Source organism: Scomber japonicus, chromosome 6 (genome assembly GCF_027409825.1).
Source record: "Scomber japonicus isolate fScoJap1 chromosome 6, fScoJap1.pri, whole genome shotgun sequence".
Taxonomy (NCBI): domain Eukaryota; kingdom Metazoa; phylum Chordata; class Actinopteri; order Scombriformes; family Scombridae; genus Scomber; species Scomber japonicus.
Window position 1 is genome coordinate 18,782,598 of NC_070583.1, and position 18,556 is coordinate 18,801,153.

Sequence of the window (18,556 nt, forward strand, 5' to 3'; positions counted from 1 at the left end):
CAGTTCTGTCATCAGCGTCTTCTCGACTCATGGGATGACATACAACAACCTGTGCTAGTCCCATACAGGAAGCGAGTCGTCGTCCAACAGCAGGAAGGAGATGCTTCCCAAACCCATCACCATAGTGACGAGCGAGTCGTCCTCTACCTGCTTCGTGCGGCCGGAGGAGTTTAGTTTTGGAACCAGCCATGCAGTCACCACTCAAACACCTGCTCAGGTAGGTCCAAGTCCATCATTGGTACCTCAAAGTGTGTCCTAGTTACGTGTGTGTGAGCTCTGGAATAATCCTTGAAAGGGAATCTTGGAGCAGCATGGGGTTTTTAGGGGGGTCCCTGCAAAATTAGGTATAAATTCATTACTAGAGAGGAAAACAATGAAAAAGACATGTATGACTGACTCTTTTGTTCACTTTGAGTCCTCACCCACAGCAGCAACATTTATGTAACTGTGCATGAGGTCAAAGTAAAATCAAACTGACCCTTTGACGTCCCCTTGAAGGAAATCTCTATTTGAGATTCCCGGTCGTTAGGGGTGTATCTTATTTGAGATATCCTTGATTTCTGCCACAGTACACACTGTTCCTGACTCACTCTGTAACTCTATACCCTCTCCACAGATCCACACCAGGCCGGGACAGCTCTCGCAAATGACGGCTGTGTTGAATCCCCCAGCACCCCCGCCCCCGCCTCCTGCTCCGCCTACTCCTCCTGTGGGTCCCCCGGCCTCGTCTCCTCTGTCACCCCTCTCTCCCACCATTTCCCTGCTGGAGGAGGGAGATCTGCGCAGCCTAGATCCCTGCAAGGACCTGTGGGGTTCCCGTGGTTATGGGGACTACCGAGAGGCGGGGGACACCAGGACTAAGGTAGGGGGGCTGACCGGGGGCGTGGTTGTCGGCAGCGGAGGGAGTCTGCAGGACAAGTCGGAGCTGTGCGTGGTTCGCTTCGAGAAGGAGCTGGCTGGAGTGGGGACGGCAGGCTGCGACGTGACGGTAAGCCTGGACAGTAAGGCTTCCCAGCGTCTGTCCTCATCGTCGCCCACCTGCATGTCCATGCCCAACGCTGTGTCAGGCGTGTCCTCAGGTGCCGGTTCACCCCAGGAGACAGGCAAAAGCTCACCCTCTCCCTGCTGCATACACACTTCGCTGGCCACGCCCCGATCGCGGACTCGTAAGAGAGGAGGAGGGGCCAGCAGCAGCGGCGACCCGGGGGTAATCTCCCCCGACGATGACAGCCCGTGTCCTCAGGCCTCGTCGTCGTGCTCCTCTCGGTGTGTGTACTGCCGCTCGGTTTTCAGTGTTTCGGAGAATGGGCGGGGCCGCTGCAGAGATGCTCCGGACCCGGCCCTGCACTGCCTGCGCCAGTGGACTTGTGTGTGGTGCGCAGAGAGTCTGCTCTACCACTGCATGTCAGACTCTGAGGGAGAGTTCTGGGAGCCTTGCTCGTGTGAAGACTCGATGGGGGGCCACCCGCACCCCCTTTGCTGTGCCCGCTGGTTGGCCCTCCTGGCCCTGTCGCTCTTCGTGCCCTGCATGTGCTGCTACTTGCCTTTGCGCGCCTGCCTGCGGTGTGGGGAAAGGTGTGGCTGCTGTGGGGGAAAGCACAAGGCTGTCCGATGAGACCAGGCTAGGGGGTGGGAGGGGTTCCTTGGACCAAGGGGCTTTGGGTGTTGCAAGAAGAGAGCATCTGTAGGGGTGCAGAAGGTGGAGTTAAGCAGGTGCAACAGTGCTCTCAGTAGACCCAGACCTCTAACGTGGCCCTCCAAAGCCCTATGGCCTTCCACTGCATTCCGCTCTTTCTCTTTTCAACCTGGGACCTTCCTCACTGGTCCATGCCTGCAGAAGGTGCGCTGCACTCAGACCAGGCTCTTTGGGAGTCATCTGGAGCCTTCATAGTGGATTTACTGAGGGTCGGCTAATCTAAGAGTTAGCAGTCAGAGACTTTAGCGAAGGAAGGAGAGTGGCAGAGGCAATGATGATGTGTACACTGTTTCAAATGTCCGTTTTTTTTATTTAGAGAGAAAAACACAAAAAACAAAAGATGTTTATATATATGATTGTTATAATTTTAATTGGTATATTTTATTAAATGTGAAAACATATTGACAGAATCCCCCAACGGCACACACTACCACGTATTCACAAACATGAGATCTTGGGGGAAGTTATTTGTTTCATGTTGGCCTGTTTATCAGTCAGATGAACAGAGGTCACCCTTTACCTCTAACTTTACCTCAGATGTTACTCAAGCCCTGGTTAAGAAAGGGGGAAAAAAGAGGGAGGGAGAGAGAGAGAAGTTTGGAGAGAATGAGTGCAAGTCATTGAGAAAGAACGAGCATCTGAGACCACTAGTGATGTGTTTCAGTTAAAGTGGTAGACCACAGTGGAAGAAAGGTTATCAAATGCAAAGGGACAATTATTAGTAAGGGAAGTTGCAATGACAACCACAAAGACTTAAAAGTCATAATGTGATTCATTATGGTCCTTTTGTAACCGTAACAAGGTTACAGTATTTTTGTTTTCTGAAAGAAAGGGAAAAGAAAAGAAGAAAAAAAAATCAAGAATGTGTGTCAAACATTAAACACCCACACTTTAGATTTTTCATCTTTTCATGTATTTTTAAAGTATTAATCATTGAAAAAAAACATCACATCCCAACCACTGTACTTGTTGAATCAGTCAAGGTGCTAACGTACACAACGACCATGCAGTCCCAACCCCAAAGAAAAACTAAAACAAAAAACACATGACGCCCATGCTAACCAATCTGTAGACGTGCGTAGGCCTTTGGAAGAGAGATGCCACCAAAAAGAAAGAGAGAAAGAAAAAAAGAAGTGCAATGAACAATGTATTGAAAGAGTATTTTTGTACCGGTCACTCACGTTAGGAAAAGCTAAGCGGAAATCGAAGTGAATACTGTAGTGTGTTAGAAAATATAAAGAGGAATACAACAATTAATGTTTGAGCAGTAGCAGCATCACGTAGCTCACATTAGTGGTGTTTAAACGTCCATGCTGCAGACTGTTGACCCTGTGATAAGAAAGGAGACACATTTTAACTTGAAAAAAAGATGAATGGATCAAGGTATTTGTTTTTGTTTTTTTGGGAGATGTCCCCAGGCCTTTAAACTCTATTAAAACTTTCCCGCAACAGAGTCAGAAACAATCCTTCAAAGTTATTAATCCCACACAAAAAAGGTGCTGAGGATGCTAAATAGTGAAATAATAGATATATTCAACCCAAGACATTTTAAAAATGCCTTTGGTGACATAGATTGCATTTCTTTGCCTATTTCACCGATTGGTGGCATACTTTTCTACTTCCAGTGAATAACTAACTGGTAAAGGGGGCTAGATTCAAATATGTTTCCATCACAGCAGCAACAAATTTTCTTACCAGTGTTAAAATATCAACATTAAACATCAGGTTTTTTTGGTGTAAAAATCCCTCAGAGTCAAAGTACAAGGGCCTCTTGCACAGCCTCCATTTTGCACCAGTGTTTAACAATCATGCAAGTTGAAATGTAGTCGTACTGAAACAGCAGACGCCAGTTTCTCTTCTGAAAGTTGCCTCTTGACCAATATGGACAGCCGCAAGGATTTTGTTTGGGGGTAAAGTGGTCCAAATCTTGTTTTTGGTCAACCAGAAACTTGGGCTCTGCTTTTCCTAACACTGTTATTGGCTTCTTTACCTACATAACCAACTACTTAATAGAAGAAGCTTGTTTCTGGTTGTCTGTGAACAGAAAGCTAACTAGAAGTCGATTAAATAGCTTGAGTAAAAGCTAGGACTCTGAAAAAAATAAGTGACAACAAAAATAACTAATAAAATGTACTGATAATCCCAGATGGATGATATTTTAACAGTGTAGGAGAATCCGAGGCACTCTCCTTTTAAAAATGAAAAAGGGAAACGTTGTTTACTTGCTATATTACAGTGTCACTCATCTAAAAATGCTCAAATGGAGAATCACCTGATAGATCTTGAATTATGGCAGAACGAACCTTTTCTGAAGCTTCACCAGATTTATTTTACATTTTAGGTTTTAGTCAAGAAATGTATTTATTTTTTTATTTTTTATTTATCCCAAGTGACTTAAAAGTGAGTGAACAAGCAGTAGAGTTCAGAGCCAGGACGCACGACTGCTGATGAATACAACCCTTGACATCCCAGTTAGGGGGCAGTTGTCTTCACTACTAGGCCAGCCTTCCAGTTATTTAAAAAAAAGAAAGAAAGAAAAGAAAGACATCCTGTCACAAAGGCGGGAAACACAAACACAGTCGGTCACTAGACTGCCATTCCATGATCCTAAGTTAACCCTCTGTCCCTCACACACACACACACACATACATATCTGCAATGCGTAGACCTGCACACAAACACACATACACACACTCATACACACGTTAACTCGATGGTGCAGATTAACAGAACCAGTAAAGCCATTGCACACAGTTTGCTACTTCTGGTTCAGAAATGGTGTTACAGTACTGACAGTCATGCGATCACAATTGCAGGCCCCATTCTTACATCTTAATAAATGTGCCTTTTGATTTGAGTAATCAATAACTTATGATTTCTAAGTAACTCTGTATTAAGTACTATTTACTTTTTTGGGTTATTGATTTCTGCCAATGTGCATATTTTCAAATGTACGTATTTATTAGTTTCAAAGTAATTAATGAGATATTACCTGTTTATTTATTTATTGAGATATTTATTCTGATTCTTTATTTTTTTGAGACAGGTTTTTATCTTCCGTGCTGTCTTACTTCTGACTTTGTGCCAATGTGCTGCTTTGAGGTGTTACATATCGTGGGTTTGTATCATTATTAAACCCTCACTCTATATTTTACTCCAGTGTTTTCTTCTCTCTCTCTCTCTGTCTCTCTCCCTCTCATGTGTCATTTACTAACTACCTTTTTTTTTAACTGTATGTAAGTTGTTTTATAAAATAATTTCTTAATGCAACCTAAAAAACATTCAGTCCATAAATAAGATCCAAGTTATTTCTCACTCACCTTTAAATAATAATATGTTTAAATTAAAGAACTATGCAGAAAACAACACAAAACTAATCTGATGACCATTCGATAAGTAATAGCCTTCCTTAAGTTTCTTAAGTGCAAAAAAAGGTAGAATAAATGTTATATATTATTATAAAAAAACTTTATTCCATTAACCAAAACTGAACAGATAGAAGCTGTGATTAGTTGTCCTCCTTCATGTTGTGGTCAGTTATTTGGTGGAGTACATGTGCTGCCTTTTGTGTTTGAGGATCTCTGTAGAGGTGAGGTTCAGGTCTTCATTACAGACGTCACAGTGATAAACTCTGGTGAGACTGGATGCAGAGGACGAGGTGGCGACCTTTTCATCTTCTGGATCTGAAAAAAAAAACAACTTCCTCAATTAGTCAGAAGTTATTATTATTCTCTTTAAAAAGATTACAGGCACCAAATAAATAAAATATCAGTATCAGCAGAAGTTTCTCTGACCTTTGTCCAGCTGCTGCTGTCCTCCTGCTGGCCTGCAGGAGGCCTCATGCTGCATGCGCTCCAGTGGAGTTAGAGGCATGTAGAGGTCACAGTTAGGACAGGTCCAGAAAGTGCGTAAACACTCACTGTAGAGATCCTTTGAGTCCTGACAATCATACAGTAGAAACACACGGATGGATTAGATACTATTTCTGTCAATTTTCAGGCAAGGTAAATTTTTTTATTGAGCACATACAACATAAAATGCATCAAGATAGGATATAAAAAGCAACACATTGCATCATAAATAGACATTTAAATATGATTAAAAAGATTAAATTGTGAATAGAATTAAGCAAAAATAGAGTAAGACGTATAAAAACAGGAACATTAAAAGTTACAGTGCAGTGTGAGATATTTACCCTAAAATTTGGATTTAATAAAAAGTCTCAAACAGAAAAGTCTTCAGCTGATGCTTAGTTTTGACTTGACCATTTTAGTTTTGAATGGTTTAAATTCCATAGTGATAGACTGTAAGCAATTATTTCCTTGTTTGGTAATTAAATTCCTCTGATTTATTTAGTTTTTATTAAATTTTAACTTTATCTATCGAGTAAAACAAAATCAACACTGAACTGTTTAAATAGTCTTTTTTAATGCTGCCCAGATGCTATTGGAGCACTTAGGTTCAGTTGTTGAGGTAACAGAGAGATCCAAGCTCTAAGCTGAATGATGTCTTTTCAACACTTAATACGAAGAGTGAAATACTATTTTGTTGGTGTCTGTATTAATAATCTAATGCCAAGGAAAATAGGATGATGTGGCAATAAATAATGGGGGGAAAAATGTACAAAACATGCGTTAAGGAGTGCTTTACAGTTGATGCCGCATAATCTCAGCATCCCTGGTTCAATTCTGGTGAGGGACCTTTGCTGCATATCATATCCCCTCTCTCTCTCCCTGATTCCTGTTGGCCTCTATGCCATCCACTTTCAAATAAAGGCAAACCAATGCCCAAAACAACATGAAAACCCCCCCCCAACATGCATTAAATGGATATAACAGGGATATAACTATATTGTGTAGAAAAGAGCAAACAAATATTGCTTTGAAATATATGTAAGTGCAAGTTTTATTTGATTGTACAGGTGGGGGGAGGTTTAAAATTGGGTGCATTCTTACATGCTGGTATGCTTTACCTGAAGTGACCCCTAACTCCAATTTTCCACCACAAAATAAATAGAATAGGAATATTCTTTAAAATGTTCCACTGTTTCACTCATGTAGACAGACTCACCGCCAGGCAGTTGTAGGTAAAGAAACTGGTGACACGCAGCCCTCCTTTAATAGGATCCGGCTTGGCCTCCATTCCTGGAAACAGCGGGTTTAGATCTGGAGTTTTGGTCTGAGACAGCTCCGACTCAGGCCGAGGGCCGATGTACAGGTTCTGGGTCTGGAAGGCTGTGAGTCTCCGCATGCTGTAACTGATCTGGGAGAGGTAAGAGGCACACAATAAAGTAAATAAAAAACATCAAATGAGATGATAAAATGATGAATGAGCCTCAGAATCAACAGGTTTTACACTTTATATTTCTATTTTAATGCTGCTTTTTATTGTTAACATATAAAATAACCCCATCCCTATATGACTAGAATAACCAACATTAGAAACCTGACAAATTATTTTTATGTTATACTAAAAATTGTGTTTCCTCCATTTTCTTTTGTACCGATTTTCAGTAAAGTTGTCTCTCTTTTTGTTAGTTTTTGAATTATATTTTGTTTACCTTTTAGTGGCATATTTCTCAAAACCCCGTAATGATAAGTCAAATCTAAACCTGCACAAACGGTTGCTAGTTATAGTTATTCTTCTAATTTTTTATTCAATTTTGTCAGACAGAAAAAGTACACAAAAAAGGTTCAAACTTAAACTAGACTCAAAGAAAGAGCAGCATTTCAGAAACATCTTAACCAAAAGATAAGGAAACCTTAAGACAAGTGTTACAAAACTATTTTTAATTCTCAATCATAATTATTATTTGCATCAATTGTATTTGTACAAGCTACTTTTTGTTATTACAGCCCCAGTACCTCAGTGTAGAGCAGGAAGCGGACCAAGTTTTCGCTCAGCTTCTCTATGACTTTGCGGGACACCCCCTGAACTGCTGCTTCTCCTGTGGGGCTCTGCTTCAGCTGGGCCTGCAGGAGGTGCTCCCACTCAGCCCTGAGTGTCAGAGCTGTGGACAGCACCTTCAGGGCCCCTTCTGATTCCCTCAGCTCCAACTCCAGCCATCCATCCACCACCAGACGCGCACAGTCGGCGTTACTGTCTATGGAGTTTGCGACCAGCAGCAGAGCCTTGAAAACACGAGGAGACATACAGATGATTAATATTACTGCAACATGACCAAAGCTGACAATTATGCAATAGATCATGACACGGGAAAAACATGTTGCACACAACAAAGATATTTTACAGGTAGTTTTGTGACACATCATATATTTTTAATAATATTTTAATATGTAAATTCTGATGAAAAATGTCTATGAATAAAACAAAATGATACAAAAATCATTGTGAATTACAATTACAATAATTCATAAAAATAAAATATGTTTCTCTAAATCGTATTCATTTTTTAACTAAAATAGTTTGTTTACATTGTATTTTTACCTTCATTGAAGATAACATTGTGCAATATATTATATCATGTTTTTTATTTATCTACCTATTTATGCTATGAATTTCAACCTAACTTGCTTCACCTTTGTGTGGCTCTCTGGCACAGGCCACTACACCTGTCAGTTTGTGTGTGTATGTGTGTGTGAGAATTAAGAAATCCAGGATAATTGAAGAAGCGAGGCTCGACAAAGTCCCATCACTTAATCCCGGCTTAATCCGCTATCTAGGTTTTGTGCAACAGCCATCTGGTAGATTGTAAAACTGAATTGCCTCCTGGGATAAATAAAGTTATCTAAATCTGAATCTGAATCTCTAAGGGACTGCTGTATGATCTGTGTAACATAACCTTAAGATGGCAAAACGTCTTTCCTAAAAAAAATCATTCTTAAACTGCTTCATAAAAAGATGCCTATTGTTTTTCATACATTTCTAAAATAAACATAATTCAATCTGTGCTAAATCTGCTTGAGAAAAAACTAGTACAAACAGAGTTGAAGTTAAATAAAAGACTACAACCTAGACCTGCTCTATGTGAAAAGTGCCTTGAGATAACTTTTGTAGAGATTTGATGCTATATAAATAAAGAATAAAGAGTTAACCCCATAATCCTCATGTGTAACTAGTGATACAATAATACTAGTATCAGTGTATTGATAATGGAAGACTCAACTTACAATTTTGTCTTGCTATTAGAAGTGATTAAATCAAGACATCAACACAATAACTGGCTTATATGGGTTTATAATCACTGTTTCAGGTTAGTTTAACGTAATACTGAACATCATCTGGGTTAATCCATGAGGGATCTTTCCAAAAAAACCATTTAGCAGTATGTGGTGGGAACAGGGACTATCCCACATCAAGTACTAACTTGCAGCGCTGGAACCCGCACACAGTTGGACAAATACGGCTTGTTGGTCTCCAGCAGAGTGACAAAGGCTAGCACCTGGTGTCTGCTGCTGTCCCTTCTATCAGGCCCTGCAGGCAGGAAACGAGAGACAAAGAGGGAGAGGCAGATGAGGTACGATGAGAGACACGCACAATACGGCAGTGAAAGCAAAAGACACAAGAAATATAAACAAGACCTGGAGGATGAGAATTAGATGTTCCACAGAGCATTTTAGAGTACATTTTACTTTAAATCCCTCTATTCACTATTTATAAGCAGTATAGAAACATTTAGTAAATTGTTTAAAACACACTATAATGCAGATATAAGGACATTTTCAGTGTTTATTAATGGACAGTATGTAAACAATAAGAACTTCTCCTACGAAAACACATTTTATATTATTGTAATTGTGTCATTGTATGTTGTCATTAATGATCTGTTTATATATCAGTTTCCATATACGGGTGCTCAAAGGAAGAGATACAGTTGTTAACGAATACCTTCATAAACCCTTAAAATGTCCTTATATAGGCCTTATGCTTATAACCACATTTCAGTCCTATAAGCCATTAAATAAATGTTTGTATACTTCTTAAAAATGCTAATGTTGTTGTTAAAAGGAGCAATATAGTTAACTAAACAGATTATCACAAAGATATCACAAATGACTGAAATCACATTTTGGTATGCCTCTTTACATCTTTAGAGCAGATTGTTGAGTGGAAAACAGTAAAGGTAGTGCTTTGCTTCAAAATGATTTAGAATGTTTCACCTGTTAGTGAGGCTACATTTTTTATTTATTATTATATTTGTGTGTGATTATATTGTATTTTGATAACTGTGCAGCACTTAGTTCAACTGAGGTTGTTTTTAAATGTGCTTCATAAATAAAGCTTGACTTGACTTAAATGTCTTCTAATGACAGATTTTATTAAAAAATGACCCACATTTATCTCTCAGTGTATTTTGAAAGTGTTTTCTAGTATAAAGTAAATGTAAACCAACCATGAGTGTATCACTGTCATGCTTAGTTGGTTGTTATTGCTGTGCCTTGACTGAAATTGGAAATAAGCCTGGTTGTTGTTTTCTTTAATGGTTATCTTGACTATTTTACCTTTTTAAAGTTTTGGCTTCCACATCAGAGCTTTAACTTTCAAATAAATCAGTCAATCAACCACACTGCTGGAGGAAAACTTGTCAGTCTTGTGTTTCATTTTTAAACAAGTAGTTCCTTCTTAAATGATATTTTAAAATTCAACATCTGATACTTTTAACGACATTTCAGAGGTTTACCCATCTCTCTGGTCTCATCTTCAGGCACATGTAACACCTCTGGGTCATTGGCAAACACACTGGTCGGGTGGATCACCACTCCCTGCTTATTCCTTGTGTGAAACACCTAAAAAAAAAGTTGAAAATTATTGAAAATAATGCATCACTATTTAAACAAATGCTTTACTGATATGAAGTATTACACTGTATTGTATAATTAAAACTTCTATCCTGACCTGCTCGGAGTCCTTGCGGTTGGAGTTGTGTTCGTCCGGCAGAGCCAGCTGAGGGTAGAGACCTCGGCAAAGCAGCAGCTTGAGCAGAGCCTGCTGGCGGGAGGGCAGGTCCTGACTGATGCTGACCGCCTCCTGCAGCTCTGACACGTTGTGACGCAACTTGAACTTCACCTCCTGTTACAGACAGTTACACAGTTACTCACACGTACTCAAGGACACAATCAAGACTTATTACAATATGTGCTGCCCTTTCTTCTTTTATGTAAAGATAATGTTCCGTTAACCGTCCTGATGTCAATTTGAGCAGTTTAATGTTGCTAAAATCCACAAAACTTCCCAATTTCTTTTGGTAAATTGCTGCAGTTAGCTGGTAAAACTGGGTACAAATGTGATTCAAAAAGCAGCACTTGTCTCTATGAACTGAAACAACACATTTTTCATTATACAACGTGAACAATGCAGATTAATTATACTTTGTGCATGGACCTAGAAGATTGAATTGACAATTTGCAAAATGCATTGCCATTTGAATAAAGGTGCAAGAATACCATGTTGAAAATGGAATTCACATCATTTAATTTAAATTCCTAGTTTTCATTGAGATAATTAAAACTGTATTGAAGATTGCATTATCACTTTGCATATTGAATTGTGAATTGCCAAATGCATTTTCAAATTGCATTACAAAATTGAAGATTGAATTGTCATTTTGAAAAAGGCATTGCCATTTGAATGAAGTTGCAGATACGCTTCCATATTAAATCAATTACATGTTATCTAAATCTGCTTGGTGAATCATAATTGTACTACAAAATAGCAAAAAACCTGAGTGGACAGGGTTTCAAGTTTCCAAAAATGTGTACATGCAGTATTTAAACATGGTTTAAACATGTTCATTTATTTGTAAGTGTTAAATGCTGCTGGTGTGGTGTAGGGCTGCTTTGTTATTTTCCATGTTATGCTGTCCTCTGCTTTCACCTGTATGTCCATGTTCTGTCCTGATCCCGCCTTGTCCTTCCTGCCTTTGCCTGCTTCCTCTGTGTCTGATCCCGAGGACAACTCTCCATCCTGGCCGTCTTCCAGCTTGAGGACTTTACGCCTGCTGCCCTCCAGCTGCTCATGTTCTCTCTTCAGCTGATGCAGCTTCCTCCTCTCCGTCAGCCTGTCCCTGCGCTGCTTACGGTCATCACCAGAGGGAGCACTGTACACTGTCTCCAACAGGCCATGGCTCTTCAACAGGTCCTGTTCACCAGACAGGAAGTATGCATCAGGAAACAGTGCTCATGGTAATAAAGCTTATCAGAGGTTGTAGGTCTCGGTAGCTTACCCTGAACTGTCTGCGTAGGTTGACCATCTCATAAAGTCGCTGTTCCTCCAAACCTCTCCTCCGACACCACTTCCTTGAGCCACCACCTCTCTCTCCTTTCACCTGTTGAGGTAAAAAAGCAACACTTTCATATACAATGAAACCCATATTTTAATGTAGCAGTTACACTTATTTGTAAATAGGAATGTCAAATCACACCTATTATTATTATTATTATTATCATCATTATTTCCAAAGCAACCTTCACATCTCTGGTTAAATGGCCACAATCAAATACATTCCCCATACTGACCTCCACCCAGGCATTGAAGGTGTTGAGCAGAGTGAAAGGGTCTCCCTGGTTGCTGTGCAGGGGCTGGCAGGCGGTTGCACAGTCTGGATTTTGCTGTGAGCTGCGCAGGAAAGGTGACTGAACACTAAAAGCCGCTGCCACCGTCAACACCGGCTCCACCAGGTTAAACAAAGAGCCCAGCACCAGCATCTTCCCTGAATGAACACAAACACACACTTACTTAAACCTAACTGTTCGTAAACGTTGCTGCTGTGGGTGTCGCACTTTTTTTTTGGGGGGGGGGGGGTGGTTAGGGTTAGGGCTAGGGTTAGGGTTAGCTGATAGTTGAGAGGCAGGAAATGAAGGCAGAGGGATGGTGAAGAATATGCCACAAAGGCCTGCTGCCAAAATCAATCAGCAGCTGTGCAGTTATGCAGCACGTCTGAACCTGTAAGGTACTGTGGCATGCCTCTGATGCCCTTTTAAACACCACTATGTTATCACCAAATTATTAGTGAACTCTTTTATCATAACACAAGACTAAGCTTGAAATTCTGCTATTTGAATTCACATTTTATGCAATTGATTCAATTCTGAATATAATTTCTTTGTGTTCTTTTGGTAACTTCATTAAGAAAAAAATTAAACCTAAATATATTTATATAAAAGTAAAATACAGCGTGGTTTTTGGTTGAGGGATCTTACCTATGACTACGTCTACAGGCAGTTGTGCCAGCAAACTCCCGATAGATGTCAGTTCACCACGACTGTCTAGAGCTCCCTGCTCCTTTAGATAAGTAACTGCAGCCTGGATACTAGCAGCTGGAGGTGGATCAATGAAGACAAAAGAAAGTGGATCTCCAAGATGCATGCTCTTCATCTGCAGGAAGAAAATGGTGTAAATCAAGCTGGAGTTTATCTAAAAGAGGTTGAACAAGATTTACTATCCTATCCTGCCATTTACAGGATATAATTACTTGAAGAATGAGGGAATCCAGAGCCACCCGGTGGATTTCAGGTACAGGATAAGGTGCGAAGGCATCGTAGTCAGACTCAGCATAGAGGCGGTAACAAACTCCTGGGCCTGTACGACCGGCTCGACCTTTCCTCTGCTCGGAGCTGGCTCGGCTAATCCAGAACTCCTGCAGACGTTGCATCTTTGCCTTCGGATCAAAACTCATTTCCTTTACTTTACCTATAAAACAACATAACTCATTCATAAGGTTGTTGTTCCACCATTCTGCCAGTGCACAGCTGCTATTTATTCTTTTATCTGCTATTAATTGCCTTTGGAAATGTCTTTACACATCATATAATGACAATGAAGACTATTCTATTCTATTAAGATTACTGTAAAAGGTTAATCCAAAGATATGAATGTGTTTGCTGTTCCACACCTGAATCAACAACAAAGCGCACTCCGTCTATAGTAACAGAGGTCTCAGCAATATTTGTAGAGATGATGCACTTTCTTACTCCAGGAGGAGAGATGTCAAACACCTGAGGAATGACACAATGACAAAAAGTTAGGACTGATAAACCAAACCAGTACATCCGATACAGATGTTATATACTCATTCTGATGCAAACAAAGAAGCTTGTGCCTTATCCTGCTGGGCCACTGAGAGGGTGCTGTGCAGTGGTAAGACTATCCACCGATGCGTGTGTGTTGCATAAATCTGACAGGCCTCTTGGATGGTGGAGATTTCCGCCACGCCGCTGAGAAACAATAGCAGGTCCCCGCGCTCCTCTGGAGGGTAACGCTGGTCGATGCCCTGCAGGATGCGCAGGTATGGTCTGGGATCCAGCTTCTCTGAACGTGAGGGCTGCTCCTCTGAAGGAATGGGCTGATATATCACCTTAGCACAGGAAACAGGTCAACAACAACACATTTAAAGAAATATGTCAAAGCAATTGAATGGTTCAAATCTGTATTGCAAGCTGCAAATTAGAAGTTTTTGAGTGCAGACCAACCAACAGACAACCAAAAACATATTCTTCTAACATGTTGAAGATTTTCATCAACTTGCATTTTTGAAAGTTATAGGTTTTTGTTCCCCATCCTGTCATTTATTTATTCACAAGAATACTGCAATTACAAGGTACATTACTATCAAATTAGATAAATGATCACTGAAGTTCTAGAAACAAATTAAAATGTACTTTTCTCCCCCCATGTGGAAGTTTGGAACCACACTTGTTGCGTCATCTGGGTTGACTAAAGGCAGCAGTGTTGACAATTGTATATGGATCAGTGACAAATAAGGGTTGGCAAGATGAGCAATTCAGAAATACTAGAACAATGCAGCATGTTTACTTGCCAAAAGACACACGCTCACAGATTAAAGCAGTGAGAAGAATGTATATTTGTATATGAAGGTCACAGTAAGTATGTACCCCAAACACATATTTACTATGTATAAGTATGAATCAGATAGGCTAAGGTAAACGTGGTATAATCTTGTTTATTGAGAACAGAAGACCTTCAATGGCCATTACTGAAAATATTCTTATTTTTATAAGTAGATTATTTCCAATAGGATGTCAATTCATGTCTGTTATATCTGTGCCAAAATTAAGTCTCCACCCTGAGGAACAAAAGCAGCTGTTTTCAAGCTTGCAACTAAATTTTAGTGAAGTTTTATTTTTGGTTTTATTTCAGTTCATTTCAGTTTTTGCTCTCTTATGTTATACTCTAGTACTGATAATTACTTAATTAAAACAAAATTAGAACAATTGTATTCCATTACCTTTATTTAATATAAAAAAGGTTATAATGTAAGCTCATGCCAAACTAGTTGATATGATGTTTTATTGAGAATTTAGTGTTTTTAAGCAAGTTTAATTATTTGGTACAAAGTTTTTATGGTTACACCACTTAGACGTTTTTGCCATAATCCTCTAATATATTCTCTCAAAACGGATTAAAAGCAGAAATTGTATCCTGGTTCCACAAAAAAAGAATGTGTGCAAGTTATTCATAAGTTTATTTTCATATTTTAAGCCTTTTAAATTTGACTAAACCACATGGACACAAAAAAACCGTCATTGACCTTTATTCAAGTTAGTGTGCTGCATCTTTACATGTCTGATTACTATGTGCTGAAACAGGGTGAAGATTTCTGGCATAACTTAAGCTACTTCCAGGGTGCAAGGAGAGTCTAAAGTCTGAGAAAAGTCAAACCTCCAGCCACACTTGTAGTAAGTTTATCAGGGTCATCATAAGACGTATTTTTTATGAGGTGTTTTAGAAGGCCACAAGTCAAAACACATTGGTCTATTCATAAAGATATAAACTTCTTCTATTCAGAGGTCCTTTGCTGCATGTCACACCCCCCTCTCTCTTCCATGTTCCCTGTCTGTCAACTTCTGAATAAAGGTGTCGATGCCGAACAAAAAAAAAGTGTTGCTGGAGCTTTGACTTTCTGCTAATTACTGTGTGTCCTCTGCTTACCTGTATAGGAAACAGCCTGCCTGGTACCTGCAGCACAGGGGCACTGTTGAAATAATCAGAGAAGAGTTTGATGTTGATGGTGGCAGACATGAGGATGAGACGCAGGTCTGGACGGCTGGCCAGCAGAGAGCGCAGGACACCGAGAAGGAAGTCACAGTGGAGGTGCCTCTCATGGACCTCATCCACGATCAGCACGTTGTACTGAGCCAGCGTTGTGTCCTGCTGAATCTGCCGCAGCAGCAGCCCCTCAGTCAGAAACAGCAGTTTGGTGGCTGTGGTCCGGGTGGTCTCAAAGCGGATCTGGTACCCTACCTGCAAAACATAACAGCATCTTTACAGCTTTTATGTGTTTTTTTCTTCAAATGTGTACTTTGTGCATTTACACACAGATCAATGATGCAAAAAATTGAAAAGTATATACTTGAGCACTTATTTTATTTCTTTGGTTCCCTGATTAATTTAATCCAAATAGAATACATTTATAAAACGGTCAAAAGGATGGCAAAAACATTCCATATACTACTGGAGTTCAGACAATGTGTTACTTACTTTACAATGACAATCAAACCACAGTAAGAAAATATTTGTATTTGTGATGCTGTGGTGACCAAATATTTACTGACTGAAAAACATTTATTTATTATTTTTTATAACTTTTTGCCTTTCCAAGACTTTAAGATGAATCCAAGATAAAACTTTTGAGCCTCTTCACCAGTCAGTAAAAATGTTACTCTGAAAATGTAATAAGTTACAGATTACTAGTTACCTTATTTAAACTGTAATAAGTAATGTAACTATTTCAATTACTTCATCAAAGTAATGTAACTTATTACATTTGATTACTTTTGTAATTTTCTGATGAATGTTTTCACCTGGGTACGGTAAGTGTACCCATTAATCACCAAAATCAAAGTTCTGTTTTTCATGGATACTGACATGATTTATAAGGGAGATCATTTCTTTTCTCTATTCATTAGTTCATGTAGATTTTAGAATATAAAATAAAGATATTTGATGAAAAAAGTCAAAAGTCTGGCATGGGCTTAATTGATACTGTGACACAATTTAAGGCCATGTGTGCTCTAAATATGCCCATGTCATGGTTAATTTACAAAATACAAAAATATTGTTTTCATATAATAAAAAACAGCAATATATGTATTTAGTAACATGTTAAATATGTTTTTAAAACCCTGCTGAGCAAAATCTTAAAGGTCTGACTGAAGATGTTTGTTGCTTTGTAATCATCAACATTTGCACAAGTAACTATAATTTAGTTACATTATTATGTTATATTTATTTTGTAATTAAATGATGTACTGCTTTTACACTGCAGACCTCACAGACAGCCTGTCTGTGAGGTCTGCAGTGTAAAAGCAGTCAGGTCATTATTATGAATCATGTCTTCAAACCTTTGATCCGTACTGATTGAGACTCTCAAAGCTGACCCTCTTTGCTAGGGATATACAGGCGATGCGTCGAGGCTGCGTACAGGCAATGTTTTGAAACCCAGCAGAGAGCAGATACTGGGGGACCTGGGTGGACTTCCCGCAGCCTGTGTCCCCTGCCACGACCACCACAGGATGGCGCCGCACCAGATCCACAATCTTGCTGCGGTACTGGTAGATGGGTAGGCTCTTCTGCTCTCGTCTCAGTTTGGCCAGTTTACCGAAACTCTGCTTCTGACTGAAGTCCAGAAAATGCAGCAGAGCCAGGCGGCAATCTGAGGTCTCCTGGGGACCTGGGCCAGAGGAGCCCTTCCCTGATCTCCCCATGCGCTCCTCGATGTCCCTGGTACACACAGACACATTGATCCGGTACCGAGCATCGTAGTGTTTAGGGAGATCAAGATCCACCTTTCCAGACTTCCTCTTGTCTCTTCCTTCTTCTTCTCTGGCTTCTTTTTGGTGGGATCCAGATCCAGACATGTCCCTCTTTGTCTTGAACCTCTGGAAGCGGTCAAAGAAAGACCAGAACTCTTTATGGTCCGAACTGCCAGCCTGGATGTAGTCATGTCTGCGGAAGAAGACCTCGTCCAGCTGGGCTCGGCACTGCGGGCTGTCCCAGTCCCAAGTCCGGTCTCTGCCCCGACCCGAGCTCATGATTAGGCTCCGTTAGCAGGCTTTAAATGGACCCACTCATATCAACAATAAATACATGAAGTTTAAGGTCATGAATCAGTCTGTAACGTTACACACATCCTGATATTAGTTTTAATAAACCACTATAGCTCACATTATTCCAGAATATTTGATCAAATCTGAAAGAGAAGAAGAACTGATGAATGGAAACAAATCCTGTACTTTGCCTGTTTCGAAAAACAGCGGAACAATAACACGGTGGGAACGTTTCCGGTCCGTTCTTACAAATATTCCTACGAGAAACAATATTTTTATTTGTTCCGCAGTTTTAAAATGATTATTATTATTGTTGTTAGTAATAGTATTAGTATGATTTTTATACATGTCTGTGCAATATCCGTATTTTGGATATTACTTCAGTTACACCTTTCTTACAAAAACAAAACTTGAACAGCAACAACTCTTCCTCCCTCCTATGTCCCACCCCGCACTCCCTTCCCCTCCGCGAAATGCGCACCTTATTTGCCTAGTTTTGTTTTTCGCTGTGGGAGCGGCTGGAGGTGGAAGCCGTGGCCCGCTTTTGTCGGTCAGTGTCAGTCGCTACTGTCTGTTTACGGCTATCTCCATGGATCATGGATGTATTATAATGCCGTGGATGCACAACAGACTGTCTCTTGGTCAGAGTTTTCACACAATATTATGAGAGTGGAATAATGATTAGTTTCTATGCCTGGTGGATCTCTCTAACATTATAGAGTGCCATTACCTTATTAATAGCATTTTAACCTAAAAAAAAATGTGTAGAAATGTAACAAAGGTAAGGGTAGCTTTAATAGTGCTAATATTTAGTTTTAGATTTAACATTTAGATT

General features: G+C 39.9%; 2 protein-coding genes across 2 annotated transcripts; one reads left to right on the top strand and one right to left on the bottom strand.

Annotated features, from left to right (window-relative positions):
• The first annotated feature begins 34 nt into the window (after positions 1 to 34).
• LOC128360638 (sprouty-related, EVH1 domain-containing protein 3-like) lies at positions 35 to 1,615 on the top strand. The gene is given in 2 exon segments (XM_053321107.1): positions 35 to 217; positions 617 to 1,615. Coding segments are annotated over 2 exon segments (1,182 nt in total).
• Positions 1,616 to 5,206: 3,591 nt separating this feature from the next.
• Positions 5,207 to 17,848, bottom strand: dhx34 (DEAH (Asp-Glu-Ala-His) box polypeptide 34). The gene is made up of 16 exons (XM_053320913.1): positions 17,017 to 17,848; positions 15,605 to 15,916; positions 13,755 to 14,009; positions 13,548 to 13,650; positions 13,128 to 13,345; positions 12,856 to 13,030; positions 12,172 to 12,365; positions 11,880 to 11,981; positions 11,531 to 11,794; positions 10,553 to 10,726; positions 10,338 to 10,443; positions 9,024 to 9,130; positions 7,561 to 7,827; positions 6,767 to 6,958; positions 5,491 to 5,635; positions 5,207 to 5,379 (listed from the first exon to the last, which is right to left on the bottom strand). The coding sequence occupies exons 1-16, from the start codon at positions 17,704 to 17,706 to the stop codon at positions 5,234 to 5,236; spliced, it is 3,450 nt and encodes a 1,149-aa protein (XP_053176888.1). The 5' UTR covers positions 17,707 to 17,848; the 3' UTR covers positions 5,207 to 5,233.
• Between the last annotated feature and the right edge of the window lie 708 nt (positions 17,849 to 18,556).

Excerpts from the sequence above, each read along its gene's own strand:
- dhx34 (XM_053320913.1), bottom strand. The coding sequence starts at position 17,706 with ATGAGCTCGGGTCGGGGCAGAGACCGGACTTGGGACTGGGACAGCCCG. Across the intron at positions 10,727-11,530 it reads GACAGAACATGGACATACAG|GAGGTGAAGTTCAAGTTGCG; the intron begins GTGAAAGCAGAG and ends TGTCTGTAACAG. Across the intron at positions 7,828-9,023 it reads TGCGGGTTCCAGCGCTGCAA|GCTCTGCTGCTGGTCGCAAA; the intron begins GTTAGTACTTGA and ends CGTGTTTTCAAG.